This window comes from Miniopterus natalensis, chromosome 8 (genome assembly GCF_054644295.1).
Source record: "Miniopterus natalensis isolate mMinNat1 chromosome 8, mMinNat1.hap1, whole genome shotgun sequence".
NCBI classification, from domain to species: Eukaryota; Metazoa; Chordata; class Mammalia; order Chiroptera; family Miniopteridae; genus Miniopterus; species Miniopterus natalensis.
In genome coordinates this window covers 34602589-34619712 of record NC_142088.1, presented here as the reverse complement: position 1 = coordinate 34619712, position 17124 = coordinate 34602589, and the positions used below count along the sequence as shown (strand labels likewise).

The window sequence follows — 17124 nt, the reverse complement described above, 5'->3', positions numbered from 1 at the left end:
GATATTTTATATGACTGTAATAACTACACACTAGTGATTATACAATGACTTTTTCAGGCTGGCTTCTTTAAAAGACAGTACAAATCCATCCTACAGGAAGAAAACAGAAGAGACAGTTGGAATTACGTTAACAGTAAAAGCAATGACGATGATTAAAGACTTCTTTCAAATTGAGAGAACTAAGACTCAGGTATATAATAAAGATTTAAAACATTGTTTACAAGAACCCATGAACTTGGCTTTGCCCAGAGTTTTTCATATACTTCTTTTACTCATTACCTTGTGACATATTATGTCTTAAGGCAAATGAAAAATCCACACACTGACATTCTTTAAGACAATATAAAACTGAAAGGTGATAATATATCCAAATGTATTCTTTCAGTTCTTAAATGTATAGAAAACACTAAAACACTCAATTTATTCAAGATATGTAATCCCTGGAACATCTTTGAGACTTGTTTGAAATATGTTCTTTAAAAATATTTAGCAGAATTATTTTCAAAGAGCTGTTTCCAAATTTCCTAATGAATAAAAGACCATTGTCATTGTCAAGCATATTTTACCTTTAAGACCTTTACTTGTAATATATTTCCTATGGGCTTTGATCAACAACCATTCAGCAGTCTATGATTATTATGGGCCTGAAGAGCAAACTTCAAACTGAACTTATATACACTGGTTTGAGCTTAATGGGATGACTTCTGGGTAAATATTGTTTTTACAGCTATGGATTTCTTCTTTCTGTATATACCTAACTTTAAAATATATATATATATATATATATGTTCATATAGGTATAAATCCATGATATGAATCCTCTCCTGTAACATAATTTTTTCAAGGGTATCAGGGAGTAAATTTTAAAAATCCATTATTAGTCAAATTTTTTGTTTACAAAACAACAGTACTTAAGAATTTGCATTTATATTCTGAAGCAGATTGTGAATGTTGCACTTTAGCTGGTATTTGAAGTATAAATACACTGATCTATGTAAAATATGCAAACTGTACCTCACAAATAATTTTTAAAAATCAAAGCTCTGCAAAAACAATGATTAGGGGACAGTATTTCATGCTGATACTCTGTAAAATGGTAACTGGATGTTACTCTTTTCTATTGAAATGTAAATGTTAAACATCCTTCCATCAGGTCTATAAGAGCAATCTCTTCTGCATGGAAATGGGGAAACAAATTTCAGAAATTTAACTATATAAATTTAAAAATACAGATTTAGCTTATATCCAGTGAATATACATTTTTTATTGGTTGTCTTGATTCTTTTTTATATAATGAAATAGTTTCTGGATTTTAAATAATTTATCTTTTAATGCCTTTACATTTACAACTATAAACTTTTTATAATATTTATTCATGCATATGAACTAGATGCTGATTGTAGAATATAATTTCATCTAAGCTGGGCTAAATCTATCTTTATATGTATAAGAAGACTGTGGCCAAATTTTGAAAATCTGTTAAGGATGTGATCAAATAGATAAATTAGAATAGATAAATATTTCTTTATAGGAAGTCCCTGCCAACAGCTGTCTTCTGCAGACTGCCTAATTCCTCTAAGTTATCCGTCACAGGCCTGCAGTCTGTGATTGGTGGAGAGTGAGAGATACGTGGAGATTTGTGAAACCCAATCTCTATGAGCACAAAACCTCCTGAACTCTGTGTGCCAATAGAATTTAATTCCATTTATAATATTTGAAAGTTTTTTTGTGTTTTTTTTAGCAGAAGCTATTTTTGGTTTTTCATTATAAAAAGCCAAGTAGTTCAGGAGAATGTCTAGACTCATTGGTGGAAAATCAAACCCAAATTTAGAATTTCTTTCTCAAGGGTGATCCCTGAGGGAATTTAAATTTGGTTCTTTCCTATTCAGAAATAATACATTTCAGGTATTACTGAAAACAATGTGTTATAATTGCCAGAAAACATGACTTTCAGGAGCAAGTGGAACAGCTCCCTGTTGGGCCAGATTCTGCCCAGTTAGATATTTTGCAGAGTTTAAAATAAATTTTGTTATAAACTTTAATATTATCTGTATTATGAATTTTAAAACCCTACCACTTTAAAGTAAGACATCAACTCAACTGAGTTTCAACTTTCAGAGACTATTCACAAAATTGGTACCATAACAACTTAGAAAAAAAAAGAGGGGTTCTTTTTTTGACAGGTAGTCTAGGTATTGGAGAAATTTTGAAAAGTAATAGTTCTATTTCTGGTTAGATCTAGTTTTGTAATTTTAACTTGAACCTCCCTGGACTAGGTACCTCATTAGGAAAATCAGGGCATTCTTATTTGAACTCTGTGGTCTGTTTGTACCAAGCTATATAGCATATTTGACATCATAATTGATGGACACAAACCCTGAAAAATGAAAGAATTTAAATTATTTCACTTAGGAATTATCTAGGTTAAATATAGATATAGCATCATGTCTAAATCTAAAGTATATAAAAAGTATATAAAATGTTTACCAGAATTTAAAGTTTTTGGTATATTTAATATCTTGGTTCTTTAAAGACCTCAAAGATAATTTTTAGCAACATCAAAAATAGCAAGCAATTAAAAAATCAGATTTTTTTTCCTGTTAGGATATGTGTTTAAAACATGTCCCTTCGTATTAAAATTTCAGTTCATACGTTTCTGTTATATACAACTACATGTTACTTTGGAATCATTCATTTCTTCCATGCTTTCTCCATAAAGATTGATAAGTCTTGGGTGCAATCTGTAAAAAATAAAATAATATATATAATTGATCAGCCTATCATTCTGTTACTTTTCACACATACACCCATTGGGTATGGTGCTTAATACCGAATACAAATCTAATGATAGCCAATAGAAACATACACATTCATGGCAGGGTGTCTGATAAATCAGCATTGGATATTACTATAAAGCCTTCTTAACTGATTCCCTTGACTGACTAAAGTTCTCCATTGCTTCTATAAAATGCAGCCAACTGTACCTATAGAAAGTTTACATCCAGTAGGCTACCCAGGGCATCTCTGCACACCACCTGTTGAGTCATAAAGCTCATAAGAATGATTTTGCATGTTCCTAAACATGTCTGCACCAGTTGCTCTTGTTACTTAATTGATATGTAAAATTGTTCCTATGTAAATTAGGTTAAATGCTTTGGAAAGACTTGATAAATGCAAACTACTGAATACAAAGTGTTATAGTATTAATTACTGGTGAAAGGAAATTTAAAAGACTAGTGGATTAAATTGTAATAATCTGCTACTTAGATGGCATCACAAGGTTTAAACTTTTGACCCATTTTTTATAAATTCAAAATGGCAATTGTATACATGTATTATCTGTATAGTTTATTAAGAATAATTCAGAATGCCAGTGTAGACATAACCAAAGAAAATGCATTAATTCTCTGTAGCAACTGATGAATAAGTGTAAAGTCATACTTTGTTAAAAATTGTACATTAATCTGATTTGCTAATGTAAAAAAATATACCTAGCCAACTGCTTCCTCTGATAGTTACAGGAAGAAGGCTTCCACTATACTATTAGTTTTGTGTCGACGGGTGGACATAAAGCAGTGAAATACTTAGACTTACTTAACGTGGACCTCTGATGTAACTTCCATTAAGTCACCATCCACATTCCAAGGGAAAATGTCCTCTGAAGCAGCTTCATGCAGCCGATCCTCTGCCTCCAGACTGCGTGCACTGGTTTTATTCCTTGGATCCACTTTTACTTCTTCAACAGTGTAAGTCTCGACAAATGGAAAACTGAACTAAATAAAACAAATGGACCTGAATGGACACTTCTCCAAAGAAGACATGCAGATGGTCAAGAGACGTGTGAAAAAATGCTCAAAGTCGCTAATCACCAGAGAGATGCAAATTAAAATAAGAATGCAGTACCACCTCACACCCATCAGAATGGCTCCCACCAATAATCAGCACGCAAGTGCTGACAAGAACATGGAGAAAGGGGACCCTGGTGCACTGCTGGTGGGACTGCAGGCTCAGACAGCCACCGTGGGAAACAGTATGGAGGTTCCTCAAAAAATTAAAAGTGGATCTGCTGTTTGACTCAGCAACCCCACTTCTGGGAATATAGCCTAAGAATCCTGAAACAGCAATCAGAAAGAATACATGCACCCCGATGTTCATGGCAGCGCAGTTTACAATAGCTAAGATCTGGAAACAGCCCAAGTGCCCATCAGTAGATGAGTGGACAAAAAAGCTGTGGGACATTTACACCATGGAATACTATGCAGCTGTAAAGAAGAAGGTGCTCATACTCTTTGGAGTGGATGGACCTGGAGAGTATTATACTAAGTGAAATAAGCCAGGCAGAGAAAGACAAACATCACATGATCTCACTTATATGTGGAATCTAACAAAATAAACTGATGAACAAACTAACATCTCAGTGGGGGGTGGGGGAACAGGAAGAGATTCACCAAAGAACATACATGCATAACCCATGGACACAGACAACAGCATGGGGATGGCCTGGGGTGGGGCCGGGGTGAGGGAAAGGGGGGCAAAGGGGGTATTACAGATGTCTCCCATTTTCTGTCAAAATAAAAATAATGCAAATAATCATGGTACTTCCTTTATCTTTAACTGCTAATGCACACTAAGAAAGTTCACTGTGTTCTCTCTTGCACATAAATATCAACATACATGCTTTGAAACTCAAATTATGACCAGGGATCCCCAATTTCTCTGGAAGAAAAGACCCTTCTGAAGCTTTCCTACCTCATTTAGATCTAGCAGCTGGCAAACTTGTTTTATGACAATAGTAAATGTCTATGAAATTGTATACAGTAATGATATTGTAGAATTTCCAATGAAAGACACTCTTTAATATTCATCTGTTGATACAGAAGATTTATATAATCCACTGACTTGATTATTAACTTGTCAACTAGTTTAGCTGATATAAAGTAAACTCTAGTGTAAGCTTCACACTTGGAATTTAATTAAGAAAAACCTAGGTCTAAACTTATAAAGGCAAAAGAAAAAAAAATTCAATCAAACGTTTCACAGGTGTTTGCCTGCCTTGTCCCCACTTTAAAGGTGGACACAAGTCGCAAGATAATTGTGTTTGCTTATTGCCCACTCTAGAATGGTGCAAAGTAACCTTCAAATTTTAATTTGTCTTATTTGCCTAAGGAAACTATAGTGAAAAAATATTATGTGTTTTCTGAAATATCTAAGAAAAAGTAACCTAGTAGCTTTAGCAGAATGCACAGTAACTACTCATTTTAGTTTTCAAATAAATGGTATGAGGTTTATTCATATTATCTACATGTTCGTATCTTTTTCCTTCCACGTATAAGCCTCAATGAAGCACAGAAATTTAAAAGTTGACAGAAAACTAAAGTTTTTCCCAAACACCCTTATTTTATATACTATGTAGAAACCAAGGCCCAGCAGATTTTACAGTTTTACAGGAGGTGTAATGAGAAGACAGAGGCTGCAAACAAATCCCTGGAGAAACACTAACATTTAAGGGTTTTAAACTTCCTATGAAAAATGATGGTCAATGTGAATGTAGAAATGTATGGACAGTGAAAACAGAGCGGACAGTGCACAGAGGTGGGGGAGGCGAGATGAGTCACACCGCAAATGATGGTTTTCAGTATGCCCTACAATTGTTGATATAAATGAACATTCAGTTCAACCTGCTAAGGATGGTTCACTAATTCTCATTCTGAACAATATCCCTAGTAGTATGTAATTTTATCATTAATTTACTTCATATTTCAATATAACACTAAATTTTCTATTTTCTCTTTGAACAAAAACCCAATCAAACAAAACAAAACAAATACATATATACATAAAACCACCAAGCCATAGCTCAAAGAAGGCCAACCTGTATTAGTACTGGTGGATGCTTTTCCAAATTTGGAGGAAGCACAGGTTGGAAAAAAGTATATTCAGAAGAAAATAAAGCCTTCTTATGAAGTAGGACATGATGTCAATCATGCAGCATATCTCTGTCCATGATTAATAGCTTTGCACATAAGTAAAAAAGGGATTACTATACCTGATTTTTAACACTGGCGTATCTTTTCAGGTGTTTTATAAATTCTGGTCGAGAAGTGTTCCGTGCAATTATAAGAGCCATACTTCCATTATTTAATCTGAAATTAAATATTTGTATTTGACATTGTTTATTAAGAGATTACACCAGAAATCGCTTTTTATTGATCCTTCTAACAAATATAATGTTTACTAGAAGTTTTAGGCAAGAAAGATAAACCATCATATTAAATTTATTTAAAATTCTTAAATCATATTTTGCTGTTATATCTGCACTGAAATTGGAAACCAGAATTAAATATAATATTCTCAACAACTGGTAAATAAACATAAATAAATAAAGTAGGCAAAGTGACATAACATAATAAAATCATGTCAATAAAACCCAAGGAATATTATTTTGTCCTCAGTGATATTATAAAATCAGAGTTACTGACTGGTCGTTTTTCCAGTTTAACAGCTGTTGTGAACTTACTCTGATGACAAATTCCTTAAAATGTCTAATATTATACAGTCAAGGACAGAATACCTCTTCATAATATTCTAGCTAGCCAAGATTTGGGGGGGTGGGGATTACTTTGAAAGAAAAATTTGGTTTATAGAAAAGTATCGATGATGCCATAAACACTTACTAACCTGGTATTAGGTGCCAAGCCTTTAGGTGCCACTGAACACAAGCAAGGAATTGCCATGATGCTGACATTCAAGAACTGACCCTGGATCATCTGCCACTGGTCATTACAGTCTAAAGACAATGAAAGTGATTGGTTACCTTCCCTCACCAGAGCAGAATGTCAGTAGAACCTGGCTCAGTTCTCAAGGAGGTACTTTTAGACTCACCAGATTTGGGAGATCCCTGTGCCCTCCTAAAAATAAGAAAACAAAGAAAAAATCAGAAAAAAATAACATCTATTAAACATGAGAAGATTATAAAATCGTACATTTCATATTAAGTATTTTCTTAGAAAGTAAAAATATGTGAATAATTGCATTACTAAATTATATTGTATTGATTCATTTACAGGTGTTATCAGTAAAAATGATCATTTTAAAGACTAGAGCACTTCCTTTGTGTGACTTTGATTAATATTTATATTCCACACTAGACTGAAACTCTGATGAGGACAGAAACTATGGGTTCTGTTAACTTGTCTGTTTTTTGACTCATGTATCCAAAGTGCTTGGAATATATTAGGCACTCAATAAACAGCTGTTGGATGGATAGATGACCGACGGACGGCAAGAAGGAAGGAAGGGAGGGAGGGAGGGAGGGAGGGAGGGAGGGAGGGTTGTTTCTAAAGACAGAAACCAAACTACATGCCTACTAGAATCTGTAGGACTCCATGATTCTATATTATTCTCTAATATGTTAGCAAAGCAACCAAAGGTCATAATCTAATAAATTGTTTATATTGAACTATTTTATGCTACAAAGATACAGATGTAGATATTACTTTGAGCTTTTTAACCTACCTTTCTTGTAAACCTGGAGAGCTGTTAAGTGGTAAAAATGATATTTCACAGTCCTCTGGCCTAAAATACAATGAAATTTGTCATTAACAGTCACTGATTGTGGGATATGAAATTCTTGATTTAAGAAAAAGAGACTTACTTAAGCTTTGCCAGTGCCTTAATTACAGCAAAATCCCTCCGTTGGCTAGGGGACATCCATCGATGTTTTTCTGCCAAGGCCAGAGTTCTTCCACCAAAGCCAAACATGGCTGAGAACCCAAAGCGAAGCAGCTTGCCGGCGGTGCTAAAGGTACAGACATCGACCGGTTGTATGTGCCCTTGAATTATATTAAATATTAGTCAATCAGTGAGTGCACAGTGGTGCCAGCTGACAGAAGAGCATATTTATTTACTTATAGAAGACCTCAAGCTACTTTATACCATAATGAATATCTTTGCTTTCTCTTTCTCTCTCTTTACCTACAACTACTGCAACTGCCATTTGCAACTTTCTCCATTACTACGGGAAGAAACACAAAGCAGGAGATTTTGCAGCTTACAGCTATTTCGTATAAATCATGGTTAGGGAGTGATGTGGTATGTGCAAAGTAAACTTAGATTTAACAGTAGTTTTGCACTGTTTATCTGAGTTTATGTGGTTTCCATCAATTGGGATCATAAAAGGTCTAGTGGATGTACCCTGGATGAAAAGTGTTATCATGTGTTTGTTTTCTTTCTTTTAATAACATAATCCCAGCCCTAGAGTCTTGCTACAAACAACAGTATCGGATATACTTAAATAGCGTGCATGGATTTTCCTGACCGGGTTATAAAATTGTGATCTTACACATCATTACAATATTTTTTTCTATCAAGATTATAGCAAAACTTCATTTACTGCTCTTTATAGCATCTGCGTTCTGAAAAAAATAGGCAGTCCAAACAGTGAAGCTTTGCCTAATTGACTTTTGGGGTTTAATTAAACATTTCTTTGCTTTGAGAGACAAAAAACCTATCTTTCCTCATGCAAGTCTGACAGAAATAAAGAAACCTTCCTACATTAATATAAAAACTTCCTTATAAAACAAACTTCTTTGAAATAACTCTTACCCATTATAATGTGCAAAGTTGCAGTTACCACGTGAGGGATTCCATGGAGGGAATGTGCTAATACATTGGTAGAGCCTGCCAAGTCAATTTTAAAACACATACAATCAATGTAGCATAGGTGTTAAATCAACCATTTTCTCTCCCTTTATACAGATATCATTATGTAATATTCAGATGATAAATTCATGGAAATTTATGTTTCCATTCATGGTTTACATGCACATCAAATGGTTACTGGATGATTGTTTAATCTTCAAACAACTTAAAATTTTTTAAATCACTTAGAGTATCTCCTTGCTTACAGCTTTTTCCATCATGAATGTCTATTCTCTACCAAAAACTACTAGCTATATCAAAGTCTATTCTATCCAACTTTAATAAATGGGCTTCTAACTTCTATACCAAAAGAAGCACCAACAGCAGAAGAAGGGTGTTTCTGGAGAGCAGAGACAAATGCATAAATACATAAATAATAAAAATCTAAGAAATAATAACTAAGAAAAATATACAAAATCACTACAAAGTACAAAAGACATGCTTTAAATACATTAAATGCATCTCAGAGATAAGCTCTCACCCAAACAGGGATATTCCCCTTTATTATCTGACAAATGATATCTTAGATGAAGAAAATATTTAATTCCATGGTATTTGCCATCATATGAAAATCTCGATTGAGACATTATAGACTTCTGAGTTTCATAATCATTAAGATAACTTAAAATCCATATGAATTTTTCTTACCTAAAGAAGAAAAGGCCTCTCTCAAGTCAGGCCTCTGTAACATTTGTATCTCTGAGATCCTGGGGTAAAAGCCTGCTTCTGAAGGGGAAAATACCAGCGAGGCCCTGCCATTCCCAGGAGGTAAAAAGGGTTTAAAATTAAGCTACCAGTTTTCTTCAATTAAAGAATATGAGAAAGAAATCCAGTGACCACTGAGGGTTGAGAAAACAGGGATGTGTTATGTACTGTAGCTTTCAAGGCAAAGACTGGGTTTGTCAATCAGGAACATTCCTGTGCGGTCGCACGTGGACCTCTTCAATTTGTGTCACTTTGAACCGCTGTGTGCTTGGGTTGCTCAGCTGGAAAAGCTGAGGTAACTCAGACATTATCCACCAAGACTGTCATTAAAATAATAGTGATCATTAGAGATCTATGTAAGCATTTATGATTTACAGACCTCGAATAATTCCAGTGCAAAGAGAAGTCCACCTTAACCAACTGGTAAATTGGTTCCTATTGCTTGATCAAAAAGCAAGTTATCCTCTGACCCTTGCTACTCAGAATACGGCCCAGGGTCCAGCAGCAATGACAATACCTGGGTGCTTACTAAGACCAACTCCTGGGCCCCACTCTAGACCTACAGAGTCAGAGTCTACACTATGTAAGATGCTCAGGTTAGGTGTATGCGCATTAACCTGGAGAGTCACTCCTAGAATGCGTGGTCTCGGGAGCAGCAGAATCAGCATTACTTGGAAGCTTCTTTTTAAAAAAATTTATCTTTATGGTTGAAAGTACTATAGATGTCCCCTCCCCACACACATACTGACCACCTCCCTCCCGCTGCCGCCCCCTCCCCAGGCCTTCCCAGCACCATTGTCTGTCCATGGGCTACGCATGTATGCATATAAGTTCTTTGGTTCATCTTTTCCCACCACCCCCCTTCCCTCTGAAATATGTCAATCTGTTGCATGCTTCAATGTCTCTGGATCTTTTTTGTTTGTCAATTTATTGTGTTCATTAGATTCCACATATAAGGAACTTACTTTAAAAAGGCATATTTCTGGGTTCCATGTACAACCCATGGAAATGGAATGCCTGGGAATGGGGCCCAGGTAGGTGTCCCTGTTTTAGCAGGTTCTCGCGGTGATTTTTATGCACCCTAAGGTTTCAGAACAAGTGGTCCAGAAACCTGTTACTCAGTGGATCTTTACCTAGGAGTCAAATACCTAGTTCTTCAACTCTATAGGCTGCCCTTTGGCCATCTAACTGCTAATTAATCTGGACTGGGGGTGGGAGGGTTGGGGGAGGAAACAAGTTAATCTATTTTGCTTCCCAGTCAAATTTATGGTAAAGATTTTGGAGGAGGCCACATAATTAGAGATATTTAGGATATCAAAGGATTACAGTACTCCATGAAACACATTTCCTCCATTACCATGGTTAATTAGGAATGGCCATAAATGCATTCCTCTAGAAAGGTTATTAAAAAGCATAATGCAATGTTGTCATGTGCAATAGAGAATGACACATATCATGACTCAAGAAAATAAAGACTGTTTAGTCCTTGTGAGTTTGAAGTATGCTAAGCATGCCCAAGCACAAATGCTTTTAGAATGCTAGAGATCAGGGTTGCCGTTTTTTAATTTTTATGTCTTAGGCATTGCAACTTTGCAACTTTCCCTTAATTCCGTAGAACTTGGCAGTGATGACAGGCATGACCAAAAGTCAGAATATTATTTGTCATATTCTACTCTAATTAACCTGTACCTTAGTCCTTAAGAATGGGTTTCTAAGTTCTAAATTAAAAAGAAATAACACTGTAATAACTATGTATGGGGCCAGATGGACACTGGAAATATCAGGGGGAACACTTTGTAAAGTATATGATAGTCTAACCACTATGCTGTACATCTGAAACTAATACAAAATAACATTGAATGTAAACTGTAATTGAAAAAAAAATTTTTTTTTAATTAAAAATAACCCTGGCCAGTGTGGCTCAGTTGGTTGGAAGGTGGCGAGTTCCGTTCCTTGTCAGGTCACATACCCAGGTTGTGGGTTCCATCCCCAGCTGGGGCACACACAGGAGGCAACTGATCTGTTTCTCTCTCACATCAATGTTTCTCTTTCCCTCCTTTTCCCTTCTTCCTCTCTCTAAAATCAATAATAATATATCTTCAAGTGAGGATTAAAAGAGCAAACTTTAAAAATAAATAAATGAAGTCCATGGTGGGGGGGAGTTCATGAGGAAAGTGGATGTAAAATTGTAAAACTATATAGACTGCTCTATAGTTTTATTTGGATAATCTAAAAGAGTACAGTTTACTGAAACAAAATATGATTCATCTGAAAAGATGTCTACATGCTAAAAGAACATGCTGCTCACATAAATAACAACTATGTAATTTTAGCATTCTCACGAAAGCTGTAAATATTCTACTTCATTGTAAACATTTTAATTAGCCTGAAAAGTTATTTTTCTTAATGCTACCAGCAACTTTGCTCACTCGCCACCTTCCCAGACTTGTTTAAAAAAAAAAAATGCGCCAACTACAGAGTAAGGACAGAAGTAGCAGTTCATGTAAAGCATGACTGATGGAAGCACCAGCCAGAAGCCAGGGAGGCAAAAAGAAAAAGAAAAAAATTGTCCTTGGAAGTGCAAGCACTTCTGCAGAACAATTAACTTAATTAACCAGACACCATGAATATTCATAAGGCTGTTAATGTCTCCCACATCTAAACAGATAAATGTGATGTAATGACTTCCTAGTCAAGCATATCTAAAATTCTCAGGAAAACTGCACCTACACTTTGGTTCTGTGCCCGAAATATCATAGAAATTAACAGTCCCTTGGCAATATTTTATTTTCCTCAAATTAATTGGAAAGCATGAATTTATTTATGTGAACTCTATAGGAATATATCGTTTGCCGCCATCAGTATGTAGATTGAGCCTTGTTTTACAACGGCTGGATTGCTTTTTTTATTTTTATGCCCTCTCGGGCTTTTTCTCTATCTTCTCCCCAAGCCCACACAGGCACACCCTTTAATCCAAATCTCTCTGTATAGTTCCTTAGCACCAGTTCCCATAGCAACAAACACCATTGCTAATGGCCAGCAGTTCAAATATAGGCTTCTCCACATCTGATCCATCTGAGTCTGGCCATAATTCAGCAGCTTAGTCTGTTGGCTCAGTGTAGTAATTTACTAAACACTCTCCCTCTGGGTGTCTCTCTTCAGGAGGCAAATGGCTTCAAAGGCAAACTGTCTTCTGTGTTCAGCTTGGAAACTTCCTGCCTAGCTCTTGTTCTCACTCAATCAAAGCCCTGAGCAGGCACAGAGTCCTCATTAAATACATCCTACACATGACGCCCTCCTCCTATTAGATGGGATCCATAAGCTGAACTCCTATACTGTCACCAGAGTTTTGGCAACAGGCTACATCTTCTAAATAATAAGTATTTAAATGGCATTTCTACATATCCACTGTACACAGGACATGCTTTCAAAATCAGAGAAGCTCAAAAAGCACAAAGATGATAAAATTTGATACTGCTCCTTTATAACACAGCCACCAGTTTCTCTAACTATTCATTTTATGCCAAACGCGGACCTGTGGGGATACCCATCTTTCCACTTTTGATGCTAGGGAGTCAACAAGTGACCCACCTCACAAGCGACAGTACTGATGAAGAAAAACGGTGACCTAAGCATATCCGCTAAGCATATCCACTATGCATGAAGAAAGATGGGAAAGTTCCATCATCGTAGACAGAGAGCTACTACAAGGGCACAGAAAGGTCCCAGTGGCTGGCCCCATATACACCTTTGCCTTCTTTCTGAGTTGAGGTTACTTTGTTCCTTTCTCAAAGACCGCCACAGGTTTTTCTCTCTATGCTTTACAATTATCAGTGTATATGAAAATACTCTTTTAAATTCTTGTCTGTATGACAGACTTTATACTCTAAACGAACATGTGTATATCTTTTGTTCTTTGTCAATGCTAAATATACTGAAATCTATACTAAATGAATGTTATTATCAAATGGGTAGAACATTAATTTTTTTCAACCATGTGCATTCATAGGAAATAATAATTGTTTCTGACCCTCATGTTCTCTTGCTCCCTTCCGCGATCACGAAGCTCCTTAGAACAAGCTCCCAGGGAGTTGCTCCCTTGCTCTGAACTCCCATTGTTTCCTAGTGTTTATCAAATGCCATTCAGACGCCTTCCTGTGGCATCCATGAGCCACCAGAGTTTGCCTCTATTTTGATACCATTATCGTCCAACAAAGGGTCCATTTTCTGTTCCTCAACACTCCTGGGTTTTGCCTTGGAATGTTACTTTTGCAGTCAAAAAACAAAACAAAACTCATTCTCATTCTTCCTCAGGCCAGATCCTATCCAATCCACTTTTAGGCCTAATTCAAGTGTTACTCTACAACATCATCCTTACATCCATTCACTTAATAAACCTAATCATTGAGTGTTCGCTGTGTCACACTGGATTCTATTCTAGTTGCTGGAAATACCACAGTCAGAATAAACCTGTTGGTGTTTTCAAGGTTACCTGTTTATACTTTGATTAGGGTGATTACCACACTTTATCTCACATGAAATTATGAGCAGTTTGACTGGAGTGGCCCCATTTTGAAATTTAATTATCTGGGACTGTGTGATCATTAGACCTTCATATGGAAAGGTAGAGTATTGATGATCTCACTTATCCATTGGTTCACTATGGATTAGGCCCTCAGCATACACCACCTAATTTAATACTACAATGACCTTGTAATGAAGTGAGTATCAGGTGGGTTATCTCCTTCTGTAGATTAGAAAACTGAGGCTCAAAGAAATTAAATAACTTGTCCAAGTCTCACATTTGCTAGTGGAGATGCTAAGCCTGGGTCTTTCAGACTCGAAGTCTATGCATTTAACTCTATGTTACACTGTCTAGGTCAGGAAGTAAAACAGGGAAAGAGAGAAGGAGAGAGTCCAATTAGCAAGCTCATGGCCACTCCCTTGCCTGCTGGTATCACGCCGAGCGGAAGCTGTGCTGGGACAGGAGTCAGGATGTTGTCTGTTTCCAGGCCAGCATTCTTCTGGGCCCTAAGGAGCAAAGCATGGGCTACTTCACTGGCAGAACCATCTCCACCAACACAGACGACACTAGAAAAAAAGGAATTAAATAAAACAATGCAAAACTTCAAAATAATTGATAGTAATTCATGAGATCTAGACATCAAAATATTAGTCTTATGTATTCTATGTGCATGATTACTACACCCCTTCAAACATTTTAGCATGTGTCAGTGGATAAGAAGACACTAGCACTGCACAGGTAAGCTTGACTTCATGAATGTAATGCCCAGATGATACCCATACACTAAGTATTTTTAAATGGGTAAAGAGGTATCAGGACATTTGAAGATGTGAATTCATGTCTGAGGTCCATTTTGCTCTGTTAATATCCAAAAACATATTATTCTCATTTTGTTAATAATAATGATGTGCAATTCATTTCACTAATGCAAACCAAAGTCATAAAGTCCTGCTAATTTTCAATATAGCTCTGAAAAGACAGCAATAAAAGTCATGTAAAATATGAGGCTTTAATTTAAGGGACTGCTAATTATCATTAGTATATGGATGTAGTAATTGCAAACCTGAACCAGTTTTCATCTCCTGGACATTACTGCTAAATGGCACTTCCAAAATTAGTGTTAATGCCCTTTGACCCTAGTCAGTACAGCTAATCTTTTTTAAGACTACTACAGGGGTGTGGAGGTGGGACTCCATGAAATCAATACATAAGACATCAGACATTTGTTTCATAATCATTTGTATTTAAAAGATTCAAAATCATCTTAAGTAGCAAAATCACCTCAATTTTCACAAAAGGAAGATTTTGTTCTTGAAAGTAGGTGTCACAACTCAAGGTCAACAAGGACAGAGAAAAAAGGACGAGTGTGTTCAGTCTAAAGGAGAGGCCCTTCTCAGATCCCACCCACGCACATCATGGGGGGACAGGTGTAGAGGACCACATCTGTTTTTTCTAGAGAAGCCACAGATTCTTATTTTGGGTTGCTTCTCTTAATCTGTAAATACTACCATTCTATCTACTTAAAAACTCTATGTGCCAAACAAAACAGTCTGCGGGCCATAATCAGCGGGGGTTACTGGTTCCCTAAGCTCCAGAGACTGGTGAATCCAGAGGCTGAGGGAACTTTTCCACCAACTCTTTCCACCTTGCTCTCAGCCTGGCAGCCCATGCACCCAGTTGAGGTTTAGCTCTATGGTTGCATGTAGCCTGGGCAATCCAGATCCACTCTAGTTAGAAGAGGCTCCAGGATATGCAATATGACCCAGGCCATTTTTGGCTCATGGTATTATTTTATTTCTAAACTGATTCCACAGGTTCACATTGTGGAAATGCAGGAGGCAGCCCATCAATGACTCTCTCTCATCATTGATGTTTCTGTCTCTTTCTCCCTCTCCCTTCCTCTCTCTGAAATCAATAAAAACATATTTAAGATATTATTTTCCTTTCCTACATATAAAACCTAATGAATATAGCCTTATGAGAGTTTTATTATTTTGAAAATCAGTTTACCAGTATAACTAATATGGAATCAAATGAGTTAGGAAGATATATATTTATTTATGTTGATTACTGCTAGGTCATTAAGATCACCTCCAGATGTAGTTACCTGACCTAAGGAATATACTTAATACAAACGTATCACAGGGGTCTGGATACTACAAGGGGGGATCAACTTTTATAATGAGCTAATTTAACCACACTTAAGAGTTACCCTAAAACATAATCCTTAGAGTAACCAATATTTTGCAAATGGTTTATCTTATGTTTTTAGAATAAGTCAATTTATTCTTGCCATAGCCCCAAACAGAATAATTCTGTCTAGAAAAGTACATTTAGGGGCTAATATCTTATATATAAAAGTAAAATGAAAATGTTTTAAATGGGTGTTTGTGTATTTATCTATCAACCAATACCATCTTTGAAATGTTTAATATATTACTGAAATTTTTGTTTAAAATTTTTTTTGGAAAAGATACTTTTCTCTAACCTAGTTATACAGATATCATGGCCAGTGTGATAAAATGCCAATGTTAGCCAAATAATGTCTAGATTAATGTGGGTCTAGTTAACGGTGAAATTAACAGAAGAAAAAAAAAGTGTAACTCAATAAATTCAATTAGAAAACTCTGTGCAACAAAATAGGAAAATATTAGTATATTTTTGCCTAAGAGCTACAGATTAGCTTAATCATATTCACACTTGTACATTCAGCTGTTACTGCTTCAAGTCTTTTCTTTGCCTTTACAAAACTTCCTATTCATGCCCAGAATAAATAGGGGCCAATATAGAAATACGCTCCTAAAGTTTTAGCCACAGGATCTGAGTGTTTGCTAGAACACTGAAGTTGCATACCAGCTGTAGTGATCGCTGACACAGGGTTCCTGTTGGCTTTCGAAATACGTCCCAATGTATCTTCGTAGAAACATATGTAACTCGTTAATCTTACAAATAACATTTCTTAAACAGTACTTACCAAATCAGTTTTGCTTTACTGAATAATATACATAGACTCTTTTTTGGATCTTAACCTCTCTGTGTCTAAAACCATTTACATGATTCCCTAATCACTCTGTCAACAGCTCCTCCAGAGTCAGGCAGACGCGCTTCAGCTCATTCTTGAAGAAATGACAGACCCTCTCTCATCAAAATTCCATAGAATACTGAGGTTACCTTACACCACCCTTGAGTCTTTT

General features: G+C 36.0%; 2 protein-coding genes across 2 annotated transcripts in view; one reads left to right on the top strand and one right to left on the bottom strand.

Moving 5' to 3' along the window:
- ITGA4 (integrin subunit alpha 4) overlaps positions 1 to 781 on the top strand; it is a 61197-nt gene extending 60416 nt beyond the window's left edge. Inside the window, exon 28 of the mRNA XM_087819733.1 lies at positions 58 to 781. Within this exon, the coding sequence (XP_087675859.1) occupies positions 58 to 156 (99 nt within the window). The 3' untranslated portion in view covers positions 157 to 781. The remainder of the gene's footprint in view (positions 1 to 57) is intronic.
- A 1746-nt stretch (positions 782 to 2527) lies between these two features.
- The window catches only part of CERKL (CERK like autophagy regulator), an 83329-nt gene continuing 68732 nt past the window's right edge, over positions 2528 to 17124 (bottom strand). The window contains exons 5-13 of the mRNA XM_087819734.1: positions 14354 to 14496; positions 8605 to 8679; positions 7655 to 7832; positions 7516 to 7575; positions 6883 to 6908; positions 6679 to 6787; positions 6047 to 6143; positions 3595 to 3773; positions 2528 to 2741 (exon numbers count right to left, since the gene is read on the bottom strand). Coding sequence (XP_087675860.1) covers positions 2660 to 2741; positions 3595 to 3773; positions 6047 to 6143; positions 6679 to 6787; positions 6883 to 6908; positions 7516 to 7575; positions 7655 to 7832; positions 8605 to 8679; positions 14354 to 14496 — 949 coding nt within the window. The 3' untranslated portion in view covers positions 2528 to 2659. The remainder of the gene's footprint in view (positions 2742 to 3594; positions 3774 to 6046; positions 6144 to 6678; positions 6788 to 6882; positions 6909 to 7515; positions 7576 to 7654; positions 7833 to 8604; positions 8680 to 14353; positions 14497 to 17124) is intronic.